The sequence below is a fragment of the Culex quinquefasciatus genome, chromosome 3 (assembly GCF_015732765.1).
Source record: "Culex quinquefasciatus strain JHB chromosome 3, VPISU_Cqui_1.0_pri_paternal, whole genome shotgun sequence".
NCBI classification, from domain to species: Eukaryota; Metazoa; Arthropoda; class Insecta; order Diptera; family Culicidae; genus Culex; species Culex quinquefasciatus.
The window spans coordinates 105,830,612-105,854,685 of NC_051863.1; the positions used below are offsets into that span (position 1 = coordinate 105,830,612).

Below are 24,074 nucleotides of genomic sequence, written 5' to 3' on the forward strand. Positions count from 1 at the left end.
GCGGCTCGCTCTTTTTTTACCCACCTCTACTTATTATATAAAAAAATTTCCTTACCGATTAAAACGAACTTTTTCCATTAAAAAATGCCTGGTAAAAAAATACTTGTATGTATTCATTAACAAAAACAGATTTCAGAAAAAAAGAATATATTTTATTTATTAACGTTTAAGGAAGAAAAAAGAATAAGATAATTATAACATATAAAACGAATATCACGATAAATATAACAAGTGCCAATGCAGCACAAAATTACATTTAATTTATATATTTTTTGATACTGTTGAAAGAAAACTTGTCTAGTTCAAAATTTAATTGTTTTAATTGCTATTGATGGGTACTTTTTTGACTCATTGTCAACCCCCACTTAAGGACGGACCTTATGTGTTCCAGCAACCCAAATCGGATCCCAACATTTCATAAAAATTTCATATTCATTTGAATAAAAGATGATTCTGCGTTCAAAACGCTTGCGGCCCCACACCGGGATAGTACTCCCGATCGAACCTGAAGCCAACAAAGTTGATCTCATTTTTCTGGTTCTCTCTCGTGGTCGTCGTCGCAACAGCAAGAAGGAGCTCTTCTCGCGTTAATTCGTAATCACCAAGTGCTAAAACGAAAGGAGAAGAATAAAGGAAAACATCTGTTTATTTAGTGATGTATTTAACATAAATACACCGGGATCGGCAAAAAGAGAAGCCAAACGCACTTGAAGGAAGAGAGAGAAAAAAAATTCAGAACAACTCTGAAAAAAGACTGATAAATAAATAAGAGATCACCAAAACGTGTAAACAACGCGAAACGGATCGAAACACACAGATACGAGCATTGCACGGAAGAAGGGTGTGTGTTGCGTCACGCATCCAGGACCAGCCGCGCGACAGCATCTCGGGTTCGGAACGGCCACTGCCAGCAGCTAACGACAAACCAGCAGGTCATCAGCATGGGATGCGCATCGTCTGCCGAGGAACGTGCGGCCGTCGCACGGTCCAAGCAAATTGAACGCAACCTTAAAGAGGATGGCATCCAGGCGGCGAAGGATATCAAACTGCTGCTGCTCGGTGAGTACTGTGCAAATTGGAAATTGAGCTGGTATATTAACAGATTACAATATTTTTGAACGAATAGTTTTCTATTCTAGAGTCGACTTTCTGGTTGTCGATCTCTGATTTCTCGATATACTTTATTGTTTCGATGGATTTCCGTACTGTAACCACAGATGTTGATAAGGAAACACCACTAGATCGTCGAAGCCTACGATCAGTAGTGCTGAAAAGATATTACAGTTCTGTTCAGCAACGAAGGGGCAACCACGGGTGGTCTCTCATGCTCTGATGCTCTTTTCAACTTTATCTCAGAAAAAGTTCAAGCAAAAGAAATGTAAAAGGGCTAAATTACATTGTTTGGCCCGCAAAAGTTACTTAGATTCAACCTTGCAAAATATAAAAAAGATTTTGAAAGTAAAACTAAATATTAAGAATTTTTCAGCTATTCGAAAAGATTAGGCTTAAAATTAATTTAAACTTAAAATTACTATAATTTGAAAATGATGCAAAAAGGAATGGAAAGAACTTCTCGATTGAAAATTTTTATTTTATACTAAAAACATTTTTCAGAAGTACGCTGCTCATGTTCGCTTAAATGTTCCATATGCAAAACAGAAAGCTGAGAAAAACGCAGCTAAGTTTGTGGCTACGTGTTAAGTTTTCGCAAAAAATGGATTTCCTTTGGATTTCTAGAAAAAATTACTGAAGTGCGCCAGAAACCAAAACAAAGTCATCAGTTCCAAAATATAAAATAATCACACTTTGTATTCTAATTTCAACTACAATAAACAATCCTAACTGAGATTAGTGCATATATGTTTACCATTCCTGGAACACTGAAATTGGTTTGCAGTGGACTGTGGATTGCGTGTGTATGTGTGTGTGTATTTGTGTGTCATGTGGTCCCTCCAGTAACACGCCCTCGAACGGCAAACATGGCTATTCGTGCGCGGGGGGAGTGTGCGAAACACAACCCACATTCGAGCTCCCTCCCAACTCGCCCCCTGCTCACAGGATGTGCACTGCAACAGACTCACTAAACTATCACCAGTCTGCCATGATGATGGCCAGAATGAAGGGAGGAGGATGGCAGGAAACGGGAGCGCAATAATGATCGAAGCGACTAGATAAGGTCAATCTAATTATAATTTGCCTCCCTTATTTTATGCACGCGGCTTGTTATCGCTACTTTAACGCACAAAACAGTTGTGTGTGATTTACGCGTGAGTGTAGGTGTGTATGTGTGTGTTTTGTGTGCTTGGTGTCACACTGATAATAATGTTAGCGCTTTGCAAAATAATACAATATATTTGCTTTTTTCTGGTATTTTAGGAGTTAAATTCTTTATTTTGTCTAAACATACAATGCCAAATCTTCCTAAAGCCATGACTGATCGTGTGGGTTTTCGCAACTGGTGTGTCCAGATTTGACTCTTCTTTAATGAATATAAAACAAACAGGTGGCGAAATGGCTTATGGAGCGATGCCAATCTAACATGTGTGATACTTTAGCACCGGAATAACAAATAACCGTGATGTAACCAAAAACGGTTCAATCACATTTGACATATTAAACTATTTCAAGATTGTTCTCTACACTAAACAACATGTTTTGGTCATACTTAAATTAAACATTATTTAAAACTTTATGTAGGCCAAAGTTAGGAGAAACTACGGTACATTCTGCCATACACAATGAAACATTGCAACGAGACAGAGTGCCAAAAGGTCTACCAAATGGCTGGAAAATAGCTTGGAGGGATAAAAATGCACAACAGGTTGAATAAAATTTGATACCATTTTGGTTTTGGAATCAGTTCAGATGTTGAAGGTTTGTTTTTTTTAAGAACAATAGCTTTTATTTTGCAACTTTTGTTTTTAAATGTTTCAAAATATGAACAATTTTATATGTTTTATGAGAATTTTATTTTACAAGTATTGAAATAACTTCCTTTGAGTCGTCTATATCTGTCTAGATTTAGCCAACAATATTGATTGTACGCGTAAAGCACACCGGCAGATCGCTAATAATTTCGTATTCCGAATCTAATCAGGTCTTGTGTGCTTTTTGGGCGGTCAAACAGCAATAAAATGCAAACGGAAATTCTAGGAAGTGACGGAGTGATGTATGAAAATAGTTCCGTTTGTGGCGAATATTGCTTCTGCCATCAAAAGCAAGTTGAAAACAGTTTCGGTGTTAATTTATATCCTAATAGATTCGCAAGCAAAAGTATGCACATCGACTTTGTGAGAACAAATCATTGAATATAACATGATTTACATCCTGAAATGAAACCCAAGTGGTTTAACTGATGTTTCTTATGTTTTGCGATTCCAATAACTTTTATTGTTTTTAGGGACGTTGCAAATATTTTTTTTTTAAGTTTATGTTAACAAGTTGCAAAATGATGTTTTTCAGCACGAAGCATATATTTATAAAAGCTCTGGCAGGTTGGATAAATACGATGAGATTTTTGTAACGAGTTGCATACAGTTTTTTTCGATTCGGAAAATCTATTTTTTGCAATACCTTCGTGAAACTACTTACTTTTTCTGTCATTCTTGAACGACGAAAAGGCCTGCTACCAAAAACCAAAAATTACTGAATGGATATGTACAACTTTTCGATACACGGGCTAAAATGTAAAATGGGTGCTGAAAAGTTGATTTTTTTCTATATTTTGATGGCCGTGTGCTCACTTGTACAATCTACGTAGAAATCCCAGCAAGCTTAGTACAAAGGAGCACACCGGCATCGATTTAGTGGTGAAAATGTGATGTATATTACCTAGAGCGTCCAATTTCCCGTCCCGGGATTTCCCGAAAAAAAATATTTCCCGTTTCTCGGGAAATTTGTAAATTTCCCGGGAATTCCCGAAATTCAAGCAGAAGTATCCATTTTCTTAAATTTTTTGAACTGTTTATTGAAAATGCTTTGAAAAAATAATAAATGAACAAACTCAACATGGTTTTGTTTTATTGAATGTATAATATATTATTAATTTTTGAAGCAACTGGGAATAGATCTTGCTTAATGAGTATTAAATTATTACAATTAGGTAAGCTTTTAACAAATTGATGTTATTTCATTACAACAGTAATTTGTTTTACCTTCAAATACCTCCAAATTAAAATTAAGATTTTTTTACGTTTTTGTTCACCATGATCAAATGAGATGAAAATCGAATTTGTGCAAAAAAAAATAATTAAATTGCTTGAATACCTAGTACTAAAGAAATTACAATTTGAAGTAAAAGAATTATGGAGCACTGGTGCAACTACAGGTGTTAGAGGGTTTAATGTGAAAAATAGAAGACTTTTTGTGGAATCTTGTTAATTTATCGTATAATTTAAATCATGTTGCATGATAATACAAAAAAGATCATTGAAAAATTACTTTCTATTGTTTGTTCTCAAAAAAATGCAAAAATATATTCAAAACTTGCTTCAAATATTTGAAAACATAAGGTTGTTTGGAGTAAAACCAACACTAAAAAGCTTTACCATTTATTCAATAGGGACCATCCATAAACCACGTGGACACTTTTTTGGAAATCTCAACCCCCCACCCCCCTTCGTGGACAATTGTCCATACAAAAAAAATCTTTTTTGTATGGACCGTGGACAATCGCAATACCCTCCCCCCCCTAAGGTGTCCACGTGGTTTATGGATGGTCCCATAGCTGAAACCAGTATTTGTCATGAACAACATAATTTCTGCATGTTTTTTCTCATTTCGAGTTTAAAATTTCTCATCAAAAAATACTAAAATACATTTTCTTGTAGTTGCAAGATTTTTAACATGCAGTCAAGCTGTTAATTGATCTTCACACTTATTTCAACCATTAATGTTGATGTCCTATACAATTTTGTTGCATAATATCAATTAAAACAATTTTCAATAAATTTAAAATTTCCCGGGAATTCCCGAGAAATTGGCTGAAAATTTCCCGTTTCCCGGGAAATTTGTAACCCCGGGAAATTGGACGCTCCAATTACCGTACCCAGGGTGACGTTTATAGAATTTCAATTTATTTTTGAAATATTTTCCAACTGGTAAGGTTTTTTCTCATGATAATTATTTATAAAACATGTACTGGGGTAGGTCACACAAAGTCCATGCACTAACTTTGAAAAAAGTTTTTCTCAGAAACGTTTAAAAAAATAGTTTCGTTAAAATTATTTATTTTAATTCCGGAGTGATTTTGATAGTCATAGTTTTTCTTGTTAAAATCAGAATTAAGATGTTCAAACTTTATTTTTACGTCAAATGTACCATCACTAAGGATGCTTATATAGTTCCTAGAAATAAAATTTAAAGGTAATATTTATTTTAGAAAAAAATTTAAACAGTTTATAAAATAATCGATTTATGTTGCATTTTAAACTAAATTCGAAGCACGAATCAAACATATTCACATTTAAAATGCATTTGTTTCACTGAAAATGCTTGTAAATTTGAAGAGTGTTTTGCACTATGTTTCAAAAACACATAATACAGTCCAGACTCGATTATCCGAAGGCCTTTGCAACATTTAACTTTGGATAACAGAATTACGAAAAAAAATTCGTTGTCTGTCGAGTTTTGGTATGATCCGTAAACTACTCTAAAGTAATTTTGAATTTTTAAATTCAATTGACTAAAATTGGGTCGTACAACTCGAATTTGATGTTGAAAGTAAGAAAACAATAAAATATGATTTTTTTTTGTTCTTGATTCGATTATCCAAAATCCCATACAAACCAAGTCTTGACACTTTGAAATGATCATATTTATCAAAGTGTTCGTAGTAACAGTTAACAATCTTTTAAAACTGTCTTCGAAATTTGTGAAAAATTCGAAATTTGTAGAAGAGTACTGCTCAAGCTAGTTTATTTCAATCGTATTTAATTCATAAATTTGATTTTAATTATCTACCAGCCGGGATAGGTGCACAGTAAAAAATGTGTTTTGATGTTTTCTTAATCGCTTATATTTTCCTTATAATCGTCGATGATTCCTTATAACTATGTCGATTTTTAAACATTTCATTCGAAATCGATAAAATTCACAACAATTCCGGTAATATTCGCTTCGAAATTAGGAAATTTTTAAAGTTTGAAAAAAAAAAAAAACAGGTCTGAGATCAGAGAACAACATTAGAACTTAAACGCTTGGGTAGTCATTTGACCCCTATTTTTTTCTTAAAAATATCATAACTTTTGACAGATTTGACCAATTTGTATGCTTCCGGTTGCAAAAGATCCAGATTTGTCTATATTTTATATTTATATATTGGGGGACAAATATGGTCCACTTTTACCGGAGATATTCCGGATTTCGTTGGGGTACCTCGACCCTCCTATTTGGGTTTCGGGTCAATATAACAATAACTTTTTCACAGAACAATGCAGAAAATGATGCAAAACTTCAATGCATTATCCTAATACATCATCCTGCAAAAAAATTGACATGGTTAAGTCCTACGGTCCGAAGGTCTATAAATTTTTTGTCGATTTTGACAAAAACTGCGTCAAAATCGAGAAAATTAGCTACGATTTTGGAAACAACTAATTACTAATTCGACAACAAATTGTAGTGGAGACAGAATTTGTACCCATCAAAAAGTTTTAGAAAACAAGCAAAATTCAATGCAATTATGCTCTTTTCGGCTGAAAATTAATCCAATGATCGCTAAAACACTTTGATTTGAACTCATTACCCCAATTATTAATAACAACCAGCTGCATCATCACAATTTGATCAGATTGGTTTGCATGTTGTGACATCTTTAAAGTACGTTAACTGTGCTGCTGATGTTTGTGAGCATATGGTCGCAATTTTTGAATGAATGACTTTATTGTTCTTACGCTTGTAATCTTTGATCTCTCGTAAGCATTCTCCGAGTCTCCCTCCTTTAATGCTACACGATATATATATGCAAAACATACCCAACTCACCGCAAAGCAACAAAAAAAAAGAAGAAAAACTAACAAGTATCACGTGCATATATTGTTTGCGGGCCCCGTCTCACGAACCGGAAACAGCCAACCAGTCAGCCAGCGAGCGGTTAAAGGGCCACCCGACAGGAACAACCAACTGGCATAATTAACAGTGTAATTACTGATGTCTACGAGTGTGTGTTTGTGAAGCAAATCAATGACGAAATGATGGAAATGGTCGGGAAATTCGCCCCACTCGACATTGGTTCGTTGGGGAGCTTTCGAAGGAGCTTACTGGCTGTCAAATTGGGAACTGGGCGAAATAAATGCCAAATTATTGGAACATGCGCTCTTGGCGGATGAACCCACTTCGGGGGGTGTTACTTCGTGAAGGAAATAGCGAGTTGTGTCCTGGCGTGAATGAAGTAGAAAGTGAGCGTGAATCGAGTTCGTTCTCATTCGCTCTGTGGTGGGAGACTTTTAGGTGGGATAATGTAGCGATGATTCAAACATTATCTCTCTTTGAACAAATTAGATACATTGTAGCAAGCTCAGAAAGAAACTGTTTTAAAATTTGATGTTAATAGATTCATTCAAACTTGGTTATCGATCTAAGTATTATTTTAAATTTAAATTGGGTACTTTTTACTGAAATGTAAGAGTAAATAGAATTCGATAAAAAAAATCACCGAGATAGTTTTTATTTTGAGTCCATTTAAAAATATAAATTTATAATAAACTAAACTTGTTTTCAGCAAACTCGAATGGCATTCAAACTGCCCCTTCTCTTAAAAAAATCGTTTTCAAGCAGTCTGCAACCATGCTGTCGCCGACTGAGTGCAGCAAGGTAACTGCAGCTAAGCCAGTCTGTTGAGATGGTCAAAGGGTGAGGTTCTGGAAAGGAAACGAAAAATAGATGACCTTCTCAGAGACGGTGAACAACACATTCTCGCATTTCCACGTCATCGAGAGCGAAGTCCCTCTCGCTCACTTCAATTTTCGCTCATTTTCCAATAAAATCATCTTCTTTCGATTTTCCACGCGCGTCGAGAGTGTGATTGTGGTGGCTAGAGCATCGTTTGAAATAATTTACACTGTTGGGAGCTGCGGTTCCGAACGTGTTTTTACCATGAAGTAGAAGCTGTGGCGCCATATGGGAATAATTATGTTGGTAATGTTTAATCTAGATGTCACAATCTGAAGAAAATCATAAACAATTACATTTGTCAACCAGCAATTCCATTTGAAATGAGCCTAAACCGAAAAAAAAGCTCTCCGATCGGGCTCAACATGTTTCTGGGGGTTCCTTGGCCAAAATAATTAGACCCGTATTTTTTGTTTGGCCATTAGGGTGTTCTACATCGTGCTAGGGTGGTTCGTATAATGGCAATTTTCGTCATTTCTTGCAAAAACCCGCTTTAAAAAAATCATATCTCAACGCCATTTCATCCAATTTTAGCTGTCTTAGACGCAAAAGATAGGTGATTAGTTTGGCTATTTGAGAAAAACAGTAAGAAGTTTCAAAAATCTTGCTAAACATTTGAAAAAGTCATATAAAAACTTAAAATGGCGTTTTGACCATGTTTTGACCAAAGAGCATATGTCTGAAGATAATTTTATCGGATTCCTCAGAAAATTTCACAAAACATATCAAAAAATTGATGAAATATAAAAATATGATTTTTTGGAAATAAATACTGAGTTTTTCGACGCACAACGCGCAAAAACAGGAAAATTACGAAATCGGCAAAAAATAAACTTTTTTCACTAAAACTGCGACAACTTAAAAATTTCAGCGTTGACCTATACATGTTAGGACACCAAAATTTTTGTAATTAAAATACGCAACTTTTGGTACCCTAACATGTATAGGTCATTGCTAAAATCTTAAGGTTATCGCAATTTTAGTGAAAAAAATGAGTTTTTGCCGATTTCGTTTTTATTTAAAAAACAATCATATCTCGGAAACGTACGGTTCGACATCGCCAATTATTTGATTTGTTATGTGAAATTTTGTTATGGGCTTTTGGTCCAGACACGTACTCAATCCAATTACGATTCATCTCTGCTATACGGCTTTACGCAGTAGGCCTGGCCGCTTTAACGCTTGTGATGTTTCAATGCTAGGGTCTGATTAGATTAGTTTAGACACGGTCAAATCGCAATTTTAAGTTTTCATACGACTTTTTCAAATGTTAAGCAAGATTTTTGAAACTTGTCACTTTTTTCTCAAATAGCCAAACTAATCACCTTTCTTTTGCGTCTAAGACAGCTAAAATCGGATGGAATGACGCAAAGGTATGATTTTTTGAAAAAGTGTTTTTTTTTTGCAAAAAAAAATACGAAAATTGACATTTTTCGAACCACCCTAATACGATGTAGGTCACCCTAATGGCCAAACAAAAAAATCCGGGTCTAATTATTTTGGCCAAGGAACCCCCAGAAAAATTTTGAGCCCGATCGGAGAACTTTTTTTTGGTTTAGGCTCTTTTCAAATGGAATTGCTGAATAGAAAAATTAGAACCATCAATTTAAACTCTTAGAGGGGGTGACATTGGGTCAAATCAAACTAAAATGATGCTTTGCTACTGCTACAATGTTTTTAAGTAGAGATTTTCAAACATTTGGGTACTTTTGGAGCAATTACAACACAAATATTAAAAAGTAGATTTTTCGAGAGGTTATTTTTGACCAAACACGTACCTCAACTTTAGACAGCTGCCAAAATGACATCATTTGTTTTGTTTTCCCCAATTTTTTTATTTTTTATTTTTTGAATTTTTGAGTGAGTACAAAATTTTACCGTCGAGATATGAGAAAAAAAACAGTTTTTCCTACAACTTTGCCCAATCGATCAGAAAATTACTCCAAATGATACAGATTTACGTACCATGTGAGTTTGAGTCAATTCAAAAAATACAATTAAAATCTTATTTCCAACTTTGCGCTGTGAACGCATGTCGCACCGTTTCAATGACAAGTTGAATGTTTGAGATAACTGCCCGAGCAGTTTTCCACCCTCTCTCGCTTTTCCTCTCACTCTCTCTCAGCTTCCCTCAATTTTCATCCCTCTCTCTCTTTCTCTCAGAACACGATTGGTGCTCTTCTCAATATGGTTCGCGTTTTGCTCGCCATCGGCACGCTGCGAAGGAACGATTTTCTCATTCAGTAGTACCGAGCTTTTTTAGGGCGGCTCCAGTTTTGTTTTAGTTTTCTCTCGTGACTACTGGGTATTGGGAAAAAATCTGCATGACAAAGGAAAATTTGGCGTTTTGGGGCTAGTTTGCGGGTGAAAGTGAATAATTTCGAGCAGAATTGGGCAAGCACCGTGAGTTTTGGCGATTTGCAGCAGGTTTGATGTAAAATTTGGGGTGAAAAGTGCGAAAATGAGAATCATTTACCTGTGAATCGATTTTGCCCGGATATCAAGCAAGTGTTTGTGCAGAAAAAATCCAAGTGAGAAGGAAAAGTGTCGAAGGGGTGGCGAAAAGTTGCGACCAAAAGCACGATATTCAGAGAAAAATTCCACTCCCAGTGAAATCGTAGTTATATGATAGTGTGCAAACGGATTAAAAAGTTGCTCGCGGTGAAAGTGTGGAAAAACTGTGAAATCTGCTGTTGACAGGATTTTCCATGCCATATTGTGTTTCCCAGCCCATTTTTTGTGGGAGGACTCATTGTGGGAGCCGCCGCCGACAAACACACCACTTCAACCTTCAGCGCCAGGGAAAAAAGACGAAAAACGACAAGGAAAAGCGCCAGTCAACTCTCTTAGTAGGCCGCGCGCACATGTGTGTGTGTGTGTGTGTGTGGTAGTGGATAGGGCGGCTGCGGCAGGATTTTCCTTGATGCTTGACTTTCACCGCACACTTTGCTGCTTCTCGCCGCAGATCCTGCCTCGATTTTCTCAGCCTACTTGTTCGATTCGCACACACGAACGCACAAGTACACACTTACTCACACAAGTCGTATTGATTTTTCCTTTCCACACTACTTCGTTGCCGTCGTCGTCGACAACTGGATGTCGTCTCGTAAAGAAAGCATTATGCGCAAAAAATTATGTGATTTTTATGGATCAAGACCTGGAATGTGGAAATGAGATTCGATGGGCGGTGTGCTTTTATTTTGCAAACCAGCTCTAGTTCTTATCCATCATCCGTTTACTTAATCGAAACTAGGGTGGTGAATATATTCACGACATTAGTAAGTTTGATCAAGGAATATTGGTGTTTTTCAAGTTTTGTTAATTTTAAGCATAATTTATTTCTAGTTTTCATGAAAAACATTAAATAAAAGTGAGGTTATCTTGTTTAATCTTACTTGATAATATCCATTCTCAAGCTTAAAGTTGTTAATTTGTTGTAAATAATTTAATATAATATGGTTGAACCATTTCTGTAGCTTTGTTTTGTGTTTTGATATTTAAAAAAATGAACTCAAACTCAAATCACAGTTTTACCTTGTTTTCAACATAAGAGAAAATATTTTGTTTTATTGATAACATGGGGTAATTTCTTACCCTTTCTTTTGTGGCGGGACAGCGATTGTAAAAGTATTATTTTTTTGTTTTTTGCTAATAACATCGACTGGAGAGGAAATCACTTTTTAATAAGTTTTTTTTACAAATTCGGAAACTTCTGATTGATTTGTTAATATAAATTAAATGTAGAGTGACTGACGGGACATCTCCGTAAAATTGGGCAATACTGACACACGAAGGTTAAGAACTTTGTTCTGATAGTAAGTTTTTGAAAAAAAAACTGTTTCTAAGGGAACAGTATCTACTTCCAGCGTGCCTCTAATGTTGCCATATCAGCACTTTGACATTCATTTACAGCTTATTAAAAGCGTTTTCAATTGAAATAAATAAATAAATGATTAATTGCTCCAAAAGAAGTGAGCAAGCAAGTTTCTCTTAAAAGTTTTGCAAAATAATAGTGAAAAGCAGCTAATTGGATGGAGTTGGGAGTAAGTGCTTAACCTGCCGAAAATACCGAAAATTTCCCCCATATGTGCTTCAATATTTAAAAACAAATATTTTGGTTGATATTTTTCAAAAGAGGGGTTTCGTCGCGATGACTCGATGAGTCAATAGTCATTTTGCATCATTGGTTCCTCCTACAAATTTGAGGTCTGTCCATTTTTTTTGTTGCCCAATGGGCATTGGGTTAAATTCACTGCGACCACCTGAGAAGGCTATCTTTTGTGATGTACCCTGGTTACTGTCCATACTACAAATTACTCGTATCCATTGGATCGGAAGCCGAGGGGTTATTTTGCAGACATGGTTTATCCCAATTTGGCGCAATACAGTCGATGAACTGCATGACCTTCTTGGGATGGGTGTGGTGCCATACATCGTACGGCGTAAGAAGGTGCGATCCAAAGAACCGCAGCCTTCGAGACAGGGTTACCAGGTCTGAAGAGAAAAAAATCTGGCAAAAAATCTGGTAAAAATCTGGCACGCCACTTTTCTCAAAGTAATAAGCAATTTTGTGTTCAAAAACAGTGTATTTTCACTTTTTATACATTATAGCTTCACAAAATAAACAAAATACGTCAATAAAACAATATGTGGAAGAAATAGAAAATTATTTTTTTCAAATTAGCACGCAAAAAATCTGGCAATGCCAGATTTGTCTGGCAACCTGGCACCCCTGCTTCGAGACACAAGTGCTCCGCAGAAGCAGAGTAAATGTGCCGAGCTTTCCAGCTCAGTTAAACAAAATTTGACGATTTTGTGCAGGTGATATCTGGCAGGACAATGTCCAGTTAGAAGCCCTGCGAGTATTCGTAGTTCCCTACGGTTTAAGCCAAGAAGTTTCCTGGCAATTGAAGGACTTGGAGTGATAAAAGTTTTAGCTTGTCTCAATCCTCGCATCTCGCCCCAGATTGAAGCGATTTGCGATTGTCCCCAATTAGTTATTTCTTGCTTCACGGCACTTTTCGAGATTCCAAGGAACGGCTCGGGACCCACGAAGATGTTTGATGAGCCTTGTCTGGCAAGTTCATCAGCCATTTCGTTGCTTTCAATGCCACAGTGCCCTGGGACCCAAAACAGCATGACTCTGTTATGCCGAGAATCAAGTTCCCTGAGGGAAGCGACGCACTCCCAAACAAGTTTGGATTCGCATTTAGAGGATTTTAATGCCAATAGTGCAGCTTGGCTATCCGAGAAAATACCGATTTTTGCGTGTCTATAATTTCTCATAATACACGTGCATGGCATACACTTCTGCTTGAAAAACGGTAGGCCACTTTCCCATAGATATGGTTTCCCTGGTTCGAGGACCGAAGACTCCAGCTTCAGTAGAGGTCTGTCCATAGAAAGGGCTCTGCAAATATTCGAATATCTATATCGTGAGAAAAAAAAATTCTGATTGATTTGTTTTTTTTTTTTACTTTTTTTAGTGGACTAAAAGTGTTTTTTCTTTCTTAAAAACATTGATTGGTTCCGATTAGTTACTTTGAAATAAAAAAAAAAACATAAACAGAATAAAAACTTTTTCAACTATAATAAATAGGGTACCAATTACATCTTCAACCATCGGTTATCATCCAGGTAGGATATTTAATCTCAAGTATTTCGGATTGAAATGCTAGTTGATCGAAAAATTACAAGATCATTTTTTCAACCAACTTGTAGATTTTCACTATACAGTAGTAATTACGTGGGTTCTAGTGGATTCCTGTCAGACCAGAATAGACCTGGGAAATATTTTTGCAAAATGCTGCACCCAAAGGAAAAATATATCTCAAAATCTGCAACAGTGGATTTTCTGCAGAAAATGTCGCATTTTATAACATTGTTTGCAGCAAGCGCGTAGATCATTTTTGCCCGCGTGTAAACATGTCAGCGATCTGCAGTTCTCACCAACACATATAATGCTGGCATGTTCCCGAGCAACACTCCAAAGAGAAGAATATGTTGGTGCTCTTTCACTTACATTTCATCAAGCGTCCATGGCGTGGTGGTAGCGTGTCGGATCAAAAATCAAGAAGTTGGTGGTTCAATTCTCGTTCTGTTAAGGGTTTTTTTTTGTGTGAAATACAACAAAAAAGCCGTTGGTAATGTCGATAATTGTCGGTAAAGGGCAAAAGTGTCATACCCCTATATCGCAAAAAAAATGCATGAGGACAGTTTACATGCAGATTCTGATATACTTTCATGTCACCATGCATCACAGTCATGCGACCACCGTTTGGATGTAGGAATAAGTTTTGTTAAAAGTCAAATTAAACAGAAATTTTCACAAAAAGCTGCTCTACTGATTGATGTGCTTGGTTTTAGTAAATTTCAAGGAACACCTCGGATTATCGAGCATTATCCAGATACTTACCGCTGAAATTTTACAAATGAAATGGAAATATGATCAGAGCATTATCTTGAAAAGCAAACGGGCTTTTCTATCAGAGAGAGTTGAATAATGGATAACAAATTTAAATTAAAAGTAGAATAAAGTTCGAACTATTAGGTATTTGATTTCGTCGTAATTGTTAGTACGAAATCATTGGGCACTGTTTTCAGCCATCCAATTTGGGCAACTGTTAGGCTTTTTTTTACCTTTTCCTCTATCCATTTTTAACCCAATTTCAATTGCAAATGATCGGTACACAATCGGAAAACCGCAAATGTTATCCTAAATTTATGCAATCTAAATTCGATTCACGTTTGTCAACGCAGCTGTGTTCTGTGCCTTGCGGCTTTTGTTCTTCGTCCTTTGCGAGCTATTTTCCGAGCACGGGACAAATCTGGCTCCGCCGAAATGTATCCTTGTTGGTCCATTCAGTCACCAACACAGCCACACAAACAACGCTGCTGCGTACCAATACACGCTCCAAAAGGGGAGCAGAGGATTTTCCGTTTTCTGCTTCTTGTTTTTATTTTTGGGGCGAGAGTGGGAGGCAGATGACCTTAAGCATTCAACAGGACAGGGAGATCACGCCGAAACATCATCAGCTTTTCCACCCCGACGGTCGGTGGTCTCCGATTGCTCGGTGCTGCTGCTCTAAACGATGCTAATGTGAGCGATAAAATACACTGCGCGGTCCTAAGCTCCGGTAATGGGTTCTCTGTTCTGGTTTAGAAAAAGAGATTCTGTGGAGCCATTTTGGGGTTGGGATGCTGTTGTTGCTGGTGGCAGTGCCACACAAAGTTGGAATCTTTCCCGCAAGCGAGGGTGGCTGTTGTAGTGCGATAAGCATCCAGTTGACCTCTCCAGGTGGTGTTGGTGGCGGTGATGGTGGCTGCTGGGAATGTGTACCTTTCGTGAGTGGTTGTGCGTGTCTCTTTGGTAGGGACTCTTGCTTGGAACAGAGCAGTTTGTGGACCGGGAAGTTGTGAATGGATACACCGTTGAGAACGGTACCACATAACACGTGCCTAATTTGCATCCTGCATTGAAAGTTCTTTTTTTGTAGCCAGCAGGTGTTTCATTTTGAAAAAAAAAAACAAAACGAAATGCTATCTTGATGATTGTTACGGTATGGTTCTTGGTTGCAGGAAATGTTTTTCCAACGCTCATATTTGTTGTATACTTTAACGTAATTACAACAAGGTAATCATTATCAAACTATAATATTACCACTTTAATGTTTAGTTAATGAATGTTATTTGATTATTATATTTAATTTCAGAATTTGGTACAAAAATAAACACTTTATGGAATTTGAATAATTTTATCGCTCACATTAGCATCGCATTGTAAAATTTTCATTAACTGCAATTTCATTTCTTTTCTTTTTCTTTTTTTTCAATGATTGCCGCAATTTAAGTAAAGTAAATCTTTCCCTGTTCCTGAGGGTAACAACCATGAAGAATATAAGAGGTCCCGATCTACCACTTACGAGGCGGAAGCGTTACCACTGGGCTTTTTTTTTGTACAGCACCTAATGTTGGCATATCAACGTCTAAAAGGCGTGACAAAGTTAAAAATAGCTCAAAAAGAAGTGAGCAAGCAAATTTCAATTAAAAGTTTTGCAAAATAATTTGTTTAAATAGTGCCAAACATCAAATTGTACGGAGTTATCCTAATCCTGCCAAACATATGAAAATTTCCGCTACATTCTCATTGACGCAAATGGCAGCTTGCACAAACTTGCAATTGTGGTCAGGACCCATTTTTCCATAACTTGATTCTCTGGCGAATGCAACAAGGTCGATCGAAATTGATAATTTTTTCGCAAAGAATTTAATTGACGTTACCACGCAATGAACCCACTCCACACAGAAAAAAATGATGAATTCTGGAAAGTTTTAAATTCGGTTTGTTGAATATTACCACTTTTTTGAGTAATTTTACCAAAAAAAAAAACGTGTAAAAGGCGAACCTGACGATTTTTGTCTGTGTATTTGTAAAAGTCTGCGTTTTAACGTCACGAAATAAGAAGCAGATGCAAAAGAAATAATTGATTTCAGCATTCAATAAAATATTGAAAATACAAAATTCGCGTTTTAAAGTTGTTTTATAGGTTAGGTTTTAATATTCAAGTTAAATCCATTTTACTTAATTCAATAAGGTGCGCAATTATTTGTTTTCATGCAATTATTCAATCTTGTCAGTGAATTTAACTTTTAGGCGTCTATAAAACTTTTAAAAGAAATCAAACCATCCACATAAACGACACCCAGGTCTTGTGTGGCGTCAATTGCAAAGTTTCTGCTCGAACTTGGGAGTTCGAAGGCTTGAACGGAGATAGCACTCAAACCTCTTTCTACTCCAAGGAAGAGGAACAAGCAAAGGGTGGCATCGCTAAAGTTTTGGCTCAAAGTTTTGGGTTTAGATAAATATTTGTTGGGAGCACCATTGGTTGCGTGAATTGATTTTTTTAAAAGATATTCTGGGCAAAAAATGCAGTAGCTGGTTTGCGCAAAAAGTATCATTGAATTTAGGAAGGTATTAGAAAGGCCTTTCCAATGAGGAATTTAATTTTCAGGTGAGAAAATACCTTTCCATTTAACTAGAGCGTCCAATTTCCCGGGGTTTCAAAATTCCCGGGAAACGGGAAATTTGAAATTTAACGAATATTATTCTAATCCTGTTTCTGATTAATATTTCGCAACAGAATTGTGTAGAACAGCAACTTTAATGGTCAAAATGAGTGTGAGGATCAATTAATCAATTAATGTAAAAAATAATGCAACTTTGAGAAAAAATGTAAATTTTCTATTTTTATATGCTGTCTATCAAATCATACCAAATAAAAAAAATAGTATTTTTAGTATTTTTCCTGGCAAATAATTTATTCCAGAACATGTATTTTCAACTCGTGATTAAATAGATCATTGAATTTGTCTTCAAAATCTAAAAAATTGCGCTATTCAACTCAATACTTCATGAAATCACAACTCTAAGTTTTAAAATATTTGTAGCGACTTTTTTCAAATATGGTTGCACTCTTTGGGTTAATTCCATACGATACGAAGTTTTTTTTTTTAAATTATTTTTCATGGTTCCATTTATAATATGATTTTAGTTATATGATTATATGACCTAAAAAATTAATTATATTAAAATCATTTTCATGGTGTAAAAGTGGTTGAAATTAAAAGATATTTTATTCATTTTTATCCCGCTTACGCTCTTGGTAGCTCACGTCCTTCATGAATTTATAACAAACAGTTAACAATTTTTTCTCGAACATCCTTTTTGAAAAATTTAATTATATAAATTCAAATTTCATCAAATTTGGTCAAAGTAAACAAAAATGTTAAACAAATCTCAATTTTGATCTTGGCCGGAAGAAGTGAATATCTTAATTTCAAATGATACAAAAAATTTCGTTAAAATTGGTTGTCAAAAATAAATTAGTTGATATTCATTACATAGTAGCGCAATTTTTGTTGCCCAACATGGAAGCAAACAATATTCCTAGTTGTGAATGCTTCAGAAATTAAAATTATCTGAATTAAACCTTGACATGAAATTTACAGGCAAGATGATCAGTTTTAGTAGATTGAAATAAATTTAATCAAATCAGGTTCTCTAATTATTATTTTATGTATAATTTCAAATCATTGGTGCCAAAAAGGTAGGAAAATGTATACTTTCGTAATGTATTTCGGGAATTCCCGGGAAATTTACAAATTTCCCGGGAAACGGGAAATAATTTTTTCCGGGAAATCCCGGGAATTCCCGGGATTTTTTTTCCCGGGACGAGAAATTGGACGCTCTACATTTAACCAAAACTAGTCAAAAATGCATAAATTCAGAGAAATTTTCCTGGGAATTTTCCCTCATTATCTTCTTTTCTGATGAAAAGGGGCAAATTGAATATTTCATAAGCATAACTCCCACGGCCACGCAACCTTATGATGAATCATTTCGTGTAATCTTCTCTGATATTCGCTATCAAAGCATGCGGAGAGTACCTAATGAGCGAATAAAGATGGGTGAATTTACGATGTTATGGATACGACGAATGTCACCAATACCCTACACCACCCATACACGTAGACACACTCACACGAAAACGGCAAGTCGTCCTTTGCTAATGAGAAGTAAACCTTAGGAAGCACACGGCTGCGTCTATTTTTGCCAAGTGTATCAAATTTACACCCCTCACAGTGGGTGTCTTTCTCTCTCTCTCTCTGGTGTCGAAAGTTCATCCACACTGGGCAACAACACAACAACAAAAACGTGGTTACCAACACAACCAAAAGCACCATGTGGCTCCATCCCATCCTTCAACCACCCTTCCCCTCCATTGGCAGTGTGAACGCTTTTCGCCCATTATTCGCCAGTTTAGTTTATCCACACTGACTGGCGGGCGGGCGGTTTTCTCAGGCTGTTTATTAGTGTGCGTGCCTTTTTTTGCAGATGCGAGGGTATTTGTGGAAGAGCCCTGATTGTGGGGCCATGGTTGTAAATTTGCGCTCCACCGTAACGAGATGAGGGGAGATAAAGTGAGAACGATTATATTACAGTTTGCCTCCGATTCTATAATAAGATAAAATTCCACCTCTCCCCACCCCGCCACCCTTCTATTCCAGCTGTTTCGATGCTGCGAAACAGCACCATTTGGAAGGTTGTGAAACTTTGACTGAGCTTGGAGCTCAGTCCCACCAACCTACACCCCAACTTTATCTCATCTCCCTCAACTTGCTGATGCTCCATCATCGCCCGTGACTCCAACGTTCTTCCCCAAGGTCAAAACTGCTGCTGCTCTCCAGTCTATTTGGCTGGGTGGTAATCTTAGATTATACGGACTAGATTTTCCGGAAATCACTTTTCCTCTTTTTGGAACCGTTTATCGCTCGGAAAAGAAAAGATTTAAGCCTAAGATTTGCGTATCGTTTCTGAAGAAAAATCTCCCTTTTCGCGTTTTTTTTTATCACAAATCAATAATAGTAACCTTGATTACTTTGCAGCACTTTACGAACTAACTTTTTAGCAACTGAAGCTCGTAAACTTTCTATCGCCCACCGGCCACCAGTGCTTTTTTTTGTCTTCCCTCTCTTTATGACCGAAAGTTTTGGTCATAGCATAGTCCTACTTCACGTTATCGCTCAACACTTGCAAAAAAGCTCTGCATTTTTTTCTGCCGGACAGCAGAGCATAAAAATTATTTTGATTTTATTTCCCTAGAGAAAAGTGATGGACTTTGTTTTATTAGTCGCATCAGTAGAATACAAAATTTACTCGATGCAATTTAGCCTTCTACTTTTTTTTATCCCCCGGGAATGGCATTGACATGGTGTAAATTGAAAACAGAACGATGAAAAGTTGTTGGTACGTGATTCATTAATAAAGTCAAGCGTTGATGTTCCAGCATATAAGTTTATTGATCTTATGCACCAGCAAACTTGTTGCCAAGCCAATCCATGCTTAAAATACAAATAATTCTTCATGTCTTCCTTGTCTTTCTATGAAAAAAAAATGACTATCACGAACTCGGCTGTTTCGTGCAACTGTGACCGTGTCTTTCTTTGCATGACATCTGGGCCTTCATCATATTCTCTCCCCATTTTTAATGTGGCAAAAAGTTAGTATGTACTTGTTCCCAAAGAGAAATTCGTTTGTTTTTTCCCTGGCAAGTCGTTGAAGTGGTGTTCTTGAGTGTAATAAAATTAGATCGATTCCGGACAACACTGCTCGGAATATATGATAAAAGTCATAAAAAAACGTTGTTTTTGTCCAGATTGGAAGCCAGATTCCCCCAAAACCAGGAATGCCCCCGAAATGTGCTCGGCTAAAGCATAGTGATGTTGTGTTTTGCTCAAAGTGACTGTCGGTAGTGCTGACACGAGAGGAAGTTAGCTCAAAGCATTTCTCGTGGTTCAGAAGGGCGTAGCGCGAGTGAAGTTACTGGATGACCAAAGTGACTCCATCAAAGTCCAGCCGCAGCCACTGACGAAGCGAGGATACTTACGCAGTGAAAAAGGTAGAACAGAAAGAAAAAAAAAAACCGATAAAAAATCCTATCAAAACGGACGACCCCCGGCGATCCCAGCTTAATTTCACCTGATCTGTGATTTCGGCCAAGCTGCTTGGCCGAACCAACCAAGGCATCCAAAACGTTCTGCACGGAAGCAATCCGCATTATGGGGTGCGCACAGTCGGCCGAGGAACGTGCGGCGGCAGCACGGAGCCGCCTGATCGAACGGAACCTCAAGGAAGATGGCATCCAGGCGGCCAAGGATATCAAACTACTGCTGCTCGGTAATTTAATACTATTTTTGCACTTTTGGATAACATTTGTTTTGTGTATTTCTAACTTGAGAAACTTTATCTTTAAAAGATCACTGATTTTAATTATTGAATTCATTACATGTTTACATTAATGTCTAACTTTGCTTATTACTGTTATTCTTTTGAAGGGATTTAAAGACTCTAAAGGTTGATGAAAACATTCAATAATAATTATGCCAAGGAAGGTTAAAACATAAACAACAAAGTTCATCGTATTATTCGAATCATGAGCAAAAATGTACATTTATTGATAAAACCACGCAAATGGTTCTTAAATAAGCTTTCACGAAAGTTAGATTGTTTGAAAAAGTTTGTTCAATGTTTAGAATGTTACCAGGAGCTATTACGAAGGTAATCAGACAACAACGGAACCTTAACCCTCTAACGCCCAGAGCTGTTTGCTTATCGTAAAAATAGTAAATGGTTAAATTTTGGTACAATAATGCACTTTGACCCACAAACATCGAATTGGTGCAAAAAAGTTGAATTTTGAATGGTGCACCAGAGCAGAAAGATGAGCAACTTTTTTTAAATCACAAGAACTCGTTGTCTTCAAATCTATTGGTTAAGTTGTTTGAAAATGCTTCGAAATGTGTTTAAAACTACTTATTCCATATTTCTGAAGTATGAAACACCAATTTTAAAATCTCAGCATTTTCAGATTTCTTTGATTGGCTCATTCAAAACTCACAAACATCAATTTTCATTAAAAATAAGAAAAATAATAAAACTATCGGTCTAATAAGAATGTTTTGTCTTGTTTTTGAATAGTCATAACGTTTATAAAATTTGTTTTGATTAAAATAAGATTTTTTTTCTGTAATTTTGAAAAAAGTGCTCCTGAATATTTAGTTGCTTAGGTGGTGCTCTGGTGCACCAAATAAAAAAGGTCGAAAAACATGCAAAATCGGTCCAAACTCACATTGTTATTCACAGGGGTTCTTGTCCAAGGTTCAAATGATAGCAGAACATTTTTTGTTTCATAAAGTTTTGTGTTTGGTAATTTTTACGGGCTTTCGAAAACTGGTCTTATTTAATTCCCTAAAATTGGCCCATTTTTGTTTACATTTCGCTCTGTAACTTTTCTTGTGCTTAACCAAATTTGCAATGTGGGAAGATGTTAGTATATATTCTACATGAACACCTGCAACTTGCAGCACCATGAAAAGTTGTGACAGTTCCGAGATATTTGAGTTCAAAGTTTTGGTGCTCTGGAGCAACCATTGGCGGGAGAGGGTTAAAATCATTTAGAGGCTTGGTGGTGGAAGTGTTTTGATGCTTTTTTGCAAAAAAATTATGCCTTATTTCAACATTGAAAAAAAAAAGTTTGTTTTGTTAAGTGACTATTTTCATAAAAGTGATCAAACTTCAAAGGTTACTTAAACCATTTCTTATCACCCTTCAACGTTGTATTAGACGTAATGACATATTTTTGAAGGTGGCCCATTCTGCTCCGCAGGGTGGTCCATTCTGCCACGCACCCTGGAGTGGGTGCTCCCTCCAGGAACTGGGAAAAAGATTTAATTTTTACCCTGGAAAGTTAGTCGAAAAAACATTTTTTTTGTAAGTGCTTCAATAGCAGTTTATGCAACAAGTTGCAATAAGAACATTTTTTCAGCACGAGTCGTGCGACGAATGCTGAGAAAATCAAGTTTTGCAACGAGTAGCTTACTTCTTTTTTTGCAATTTCGAAAAACGCTTTTTAGATGGAATTTTATGTCAAACATCCATGTGCACCGATCAAAACAAATAAAAATATTAAAATAATTACTTTTCGATACACCCATTTCAGTGTTTAAAAGTTGAACGTTTCAGCACTGGTATTTGGTCGTCTTTTTCATTGAAGAGAACATTCCAAAGCATAAGCCTACTACACTGGATTCATATATTTGTACGGTTTGTACGGTTTTTGGTACATTTTACTTAGGCGGACTATTTAAGTTTCAAGTAAATTTTATGCAGTTCATTCTGCTTGGCTTTGCGCTAATACACCATGCGTCTCCATTGAATCAAAATCCGCACTATAATTTAGTTTTTAACGGTTTAAATTTTGTTGTGTAAATATGAGTATTCGGCGTCGTCGCTCCGTGCCATACTTTAATAACTTAGCAGCCCAGGGTGGCGAAGTCCTTGTAGATACAACGGAAGACACTAGTGGTTGGTACTAGCAATGGTGGCTGACAGCTATAAAGTCAACTTAGTCACTATAATTTAGTGGAGTAGCATGGTTTTTTTAGGAAGGAAGTTAAAAAAAAACAGCAATTTATCTTATATTGACGTCGTTAGACTTAGATTTCGAGAAGAAGTTTATTTCCACACACAAAAAGGTGCGCAAATATTTATTGCTTCTCTGTATACAATAAAACCATCGCGGGGAAAAGATTTCCGATTGTGCACGTCATAAATAAAAACAAACCCATTTCTTCTCCCAACATTGACGTCACGCTCATCAAGAATGTTTGCTGAAGCGGATCCGTGCAAAATTGAGCGAACGTCATGCATTTTTAAGCACAGACTATTGTTGTTGTTGCGCGAACCTGGCAACAACCACCCAAGTCAGTGGGGTGAAGGATATTCCAGCGGAAATCCTTTCTACGGGAACCAACCAACAATCCCTGGTTTGGTCAGCTTGGCACTCCGCACACGGGAGCTCTGGAATCTAAAAATACACGAAAGCTCGTTTTGCAAAACCACTTTTGCTCGGTAGTCGTCGACCAGACGTCGTCCACTTGCCAGCAGCCATTTATTACAATTTCGACCAGCGCTCAGCTTTTTTTTCCATCCTAATCTGATTAGTGGGAGTGGTGCGGTGACAATCCAGAACATCCTGAACATATATTTTGCAAAACAGTATCGTCAGCTAGTCGCCATGTGATCTTGTCCAGAGATGAGCACCAAGAGACTTTTGTTACATGGATGGCTTTTTACTTTACACTCAGTTGATAGAATCAAGGTTAATTTGAAAATAGTAACAAAATTAAATACATGTTGTATCGTGTTGTATAAAACATCATGTTTCAATGGGTGGATTTTAAAAGCACAACTAATGGAAAATCTGCAAAACATTATCGTCAAATTTAAAAATATGAAATTATTTAGAAAATCTGCCATGCGCCAATTCATATAACCTTTGTCTTATTTATTAAAAAGTTAAAAGTAAGAATTGTTTATTTTTTTATTAAACTGGACGTACATGGATTATATTTTAAACATACCGGCTAAATTTAGTTCGGGGCTGTTTATTCTGCCACTTTTGGATGCATGCGCAGACTGATTCTCCAAGATGTTGGCTGTTTCCAATGGTTAGTCGTACCACGGGAATCAGAACGAACGCACACGTCGTTGCCCGACTAAAAAATGCTAGGTTAGGTTGGCCTGGCCCGGCCAGAGAGATCGAATGTGTGTCAATCGGATATTT

General features: G+C 36.6%; 1 protein-coding gene across 10 annotated transcripts in view; it reads left to right on the plus strand.

The window, feature by feature from the left end:
- LOC6030853 (G protein alpha o subunit) overlaps positions 1 to 24,074 on the plus strand; it is an 84,323-nt gene that overhangs the window by 4,016 nt on the left and 56,233 nt on the right. For 2 of the 10 annotated variants that reach the window (XM_038265244.1, XM_038265249.1), the window contains exon 2: positions 567 to 1,059. In XM_038265244.1, the coding sequence (XP_038121172.1) occupies positions 942 to 1,059 (118 nt within the window). In that variant the 5' untranslated portion in view covers positions 567 to 941. Of the gene's footprint in view, positions 1 to 566; positions 1,060 to 10,126; positions 10,422 to 10,442; positions 10,645 to 20,093; positions 20,627 to 24,074 lie in introns of those variants that run through there. The other 8 variants (XM_038265241.1, XM_038265245.1, XM_038265242.1 and 5 more) reach the window with 8 other exon arrangements.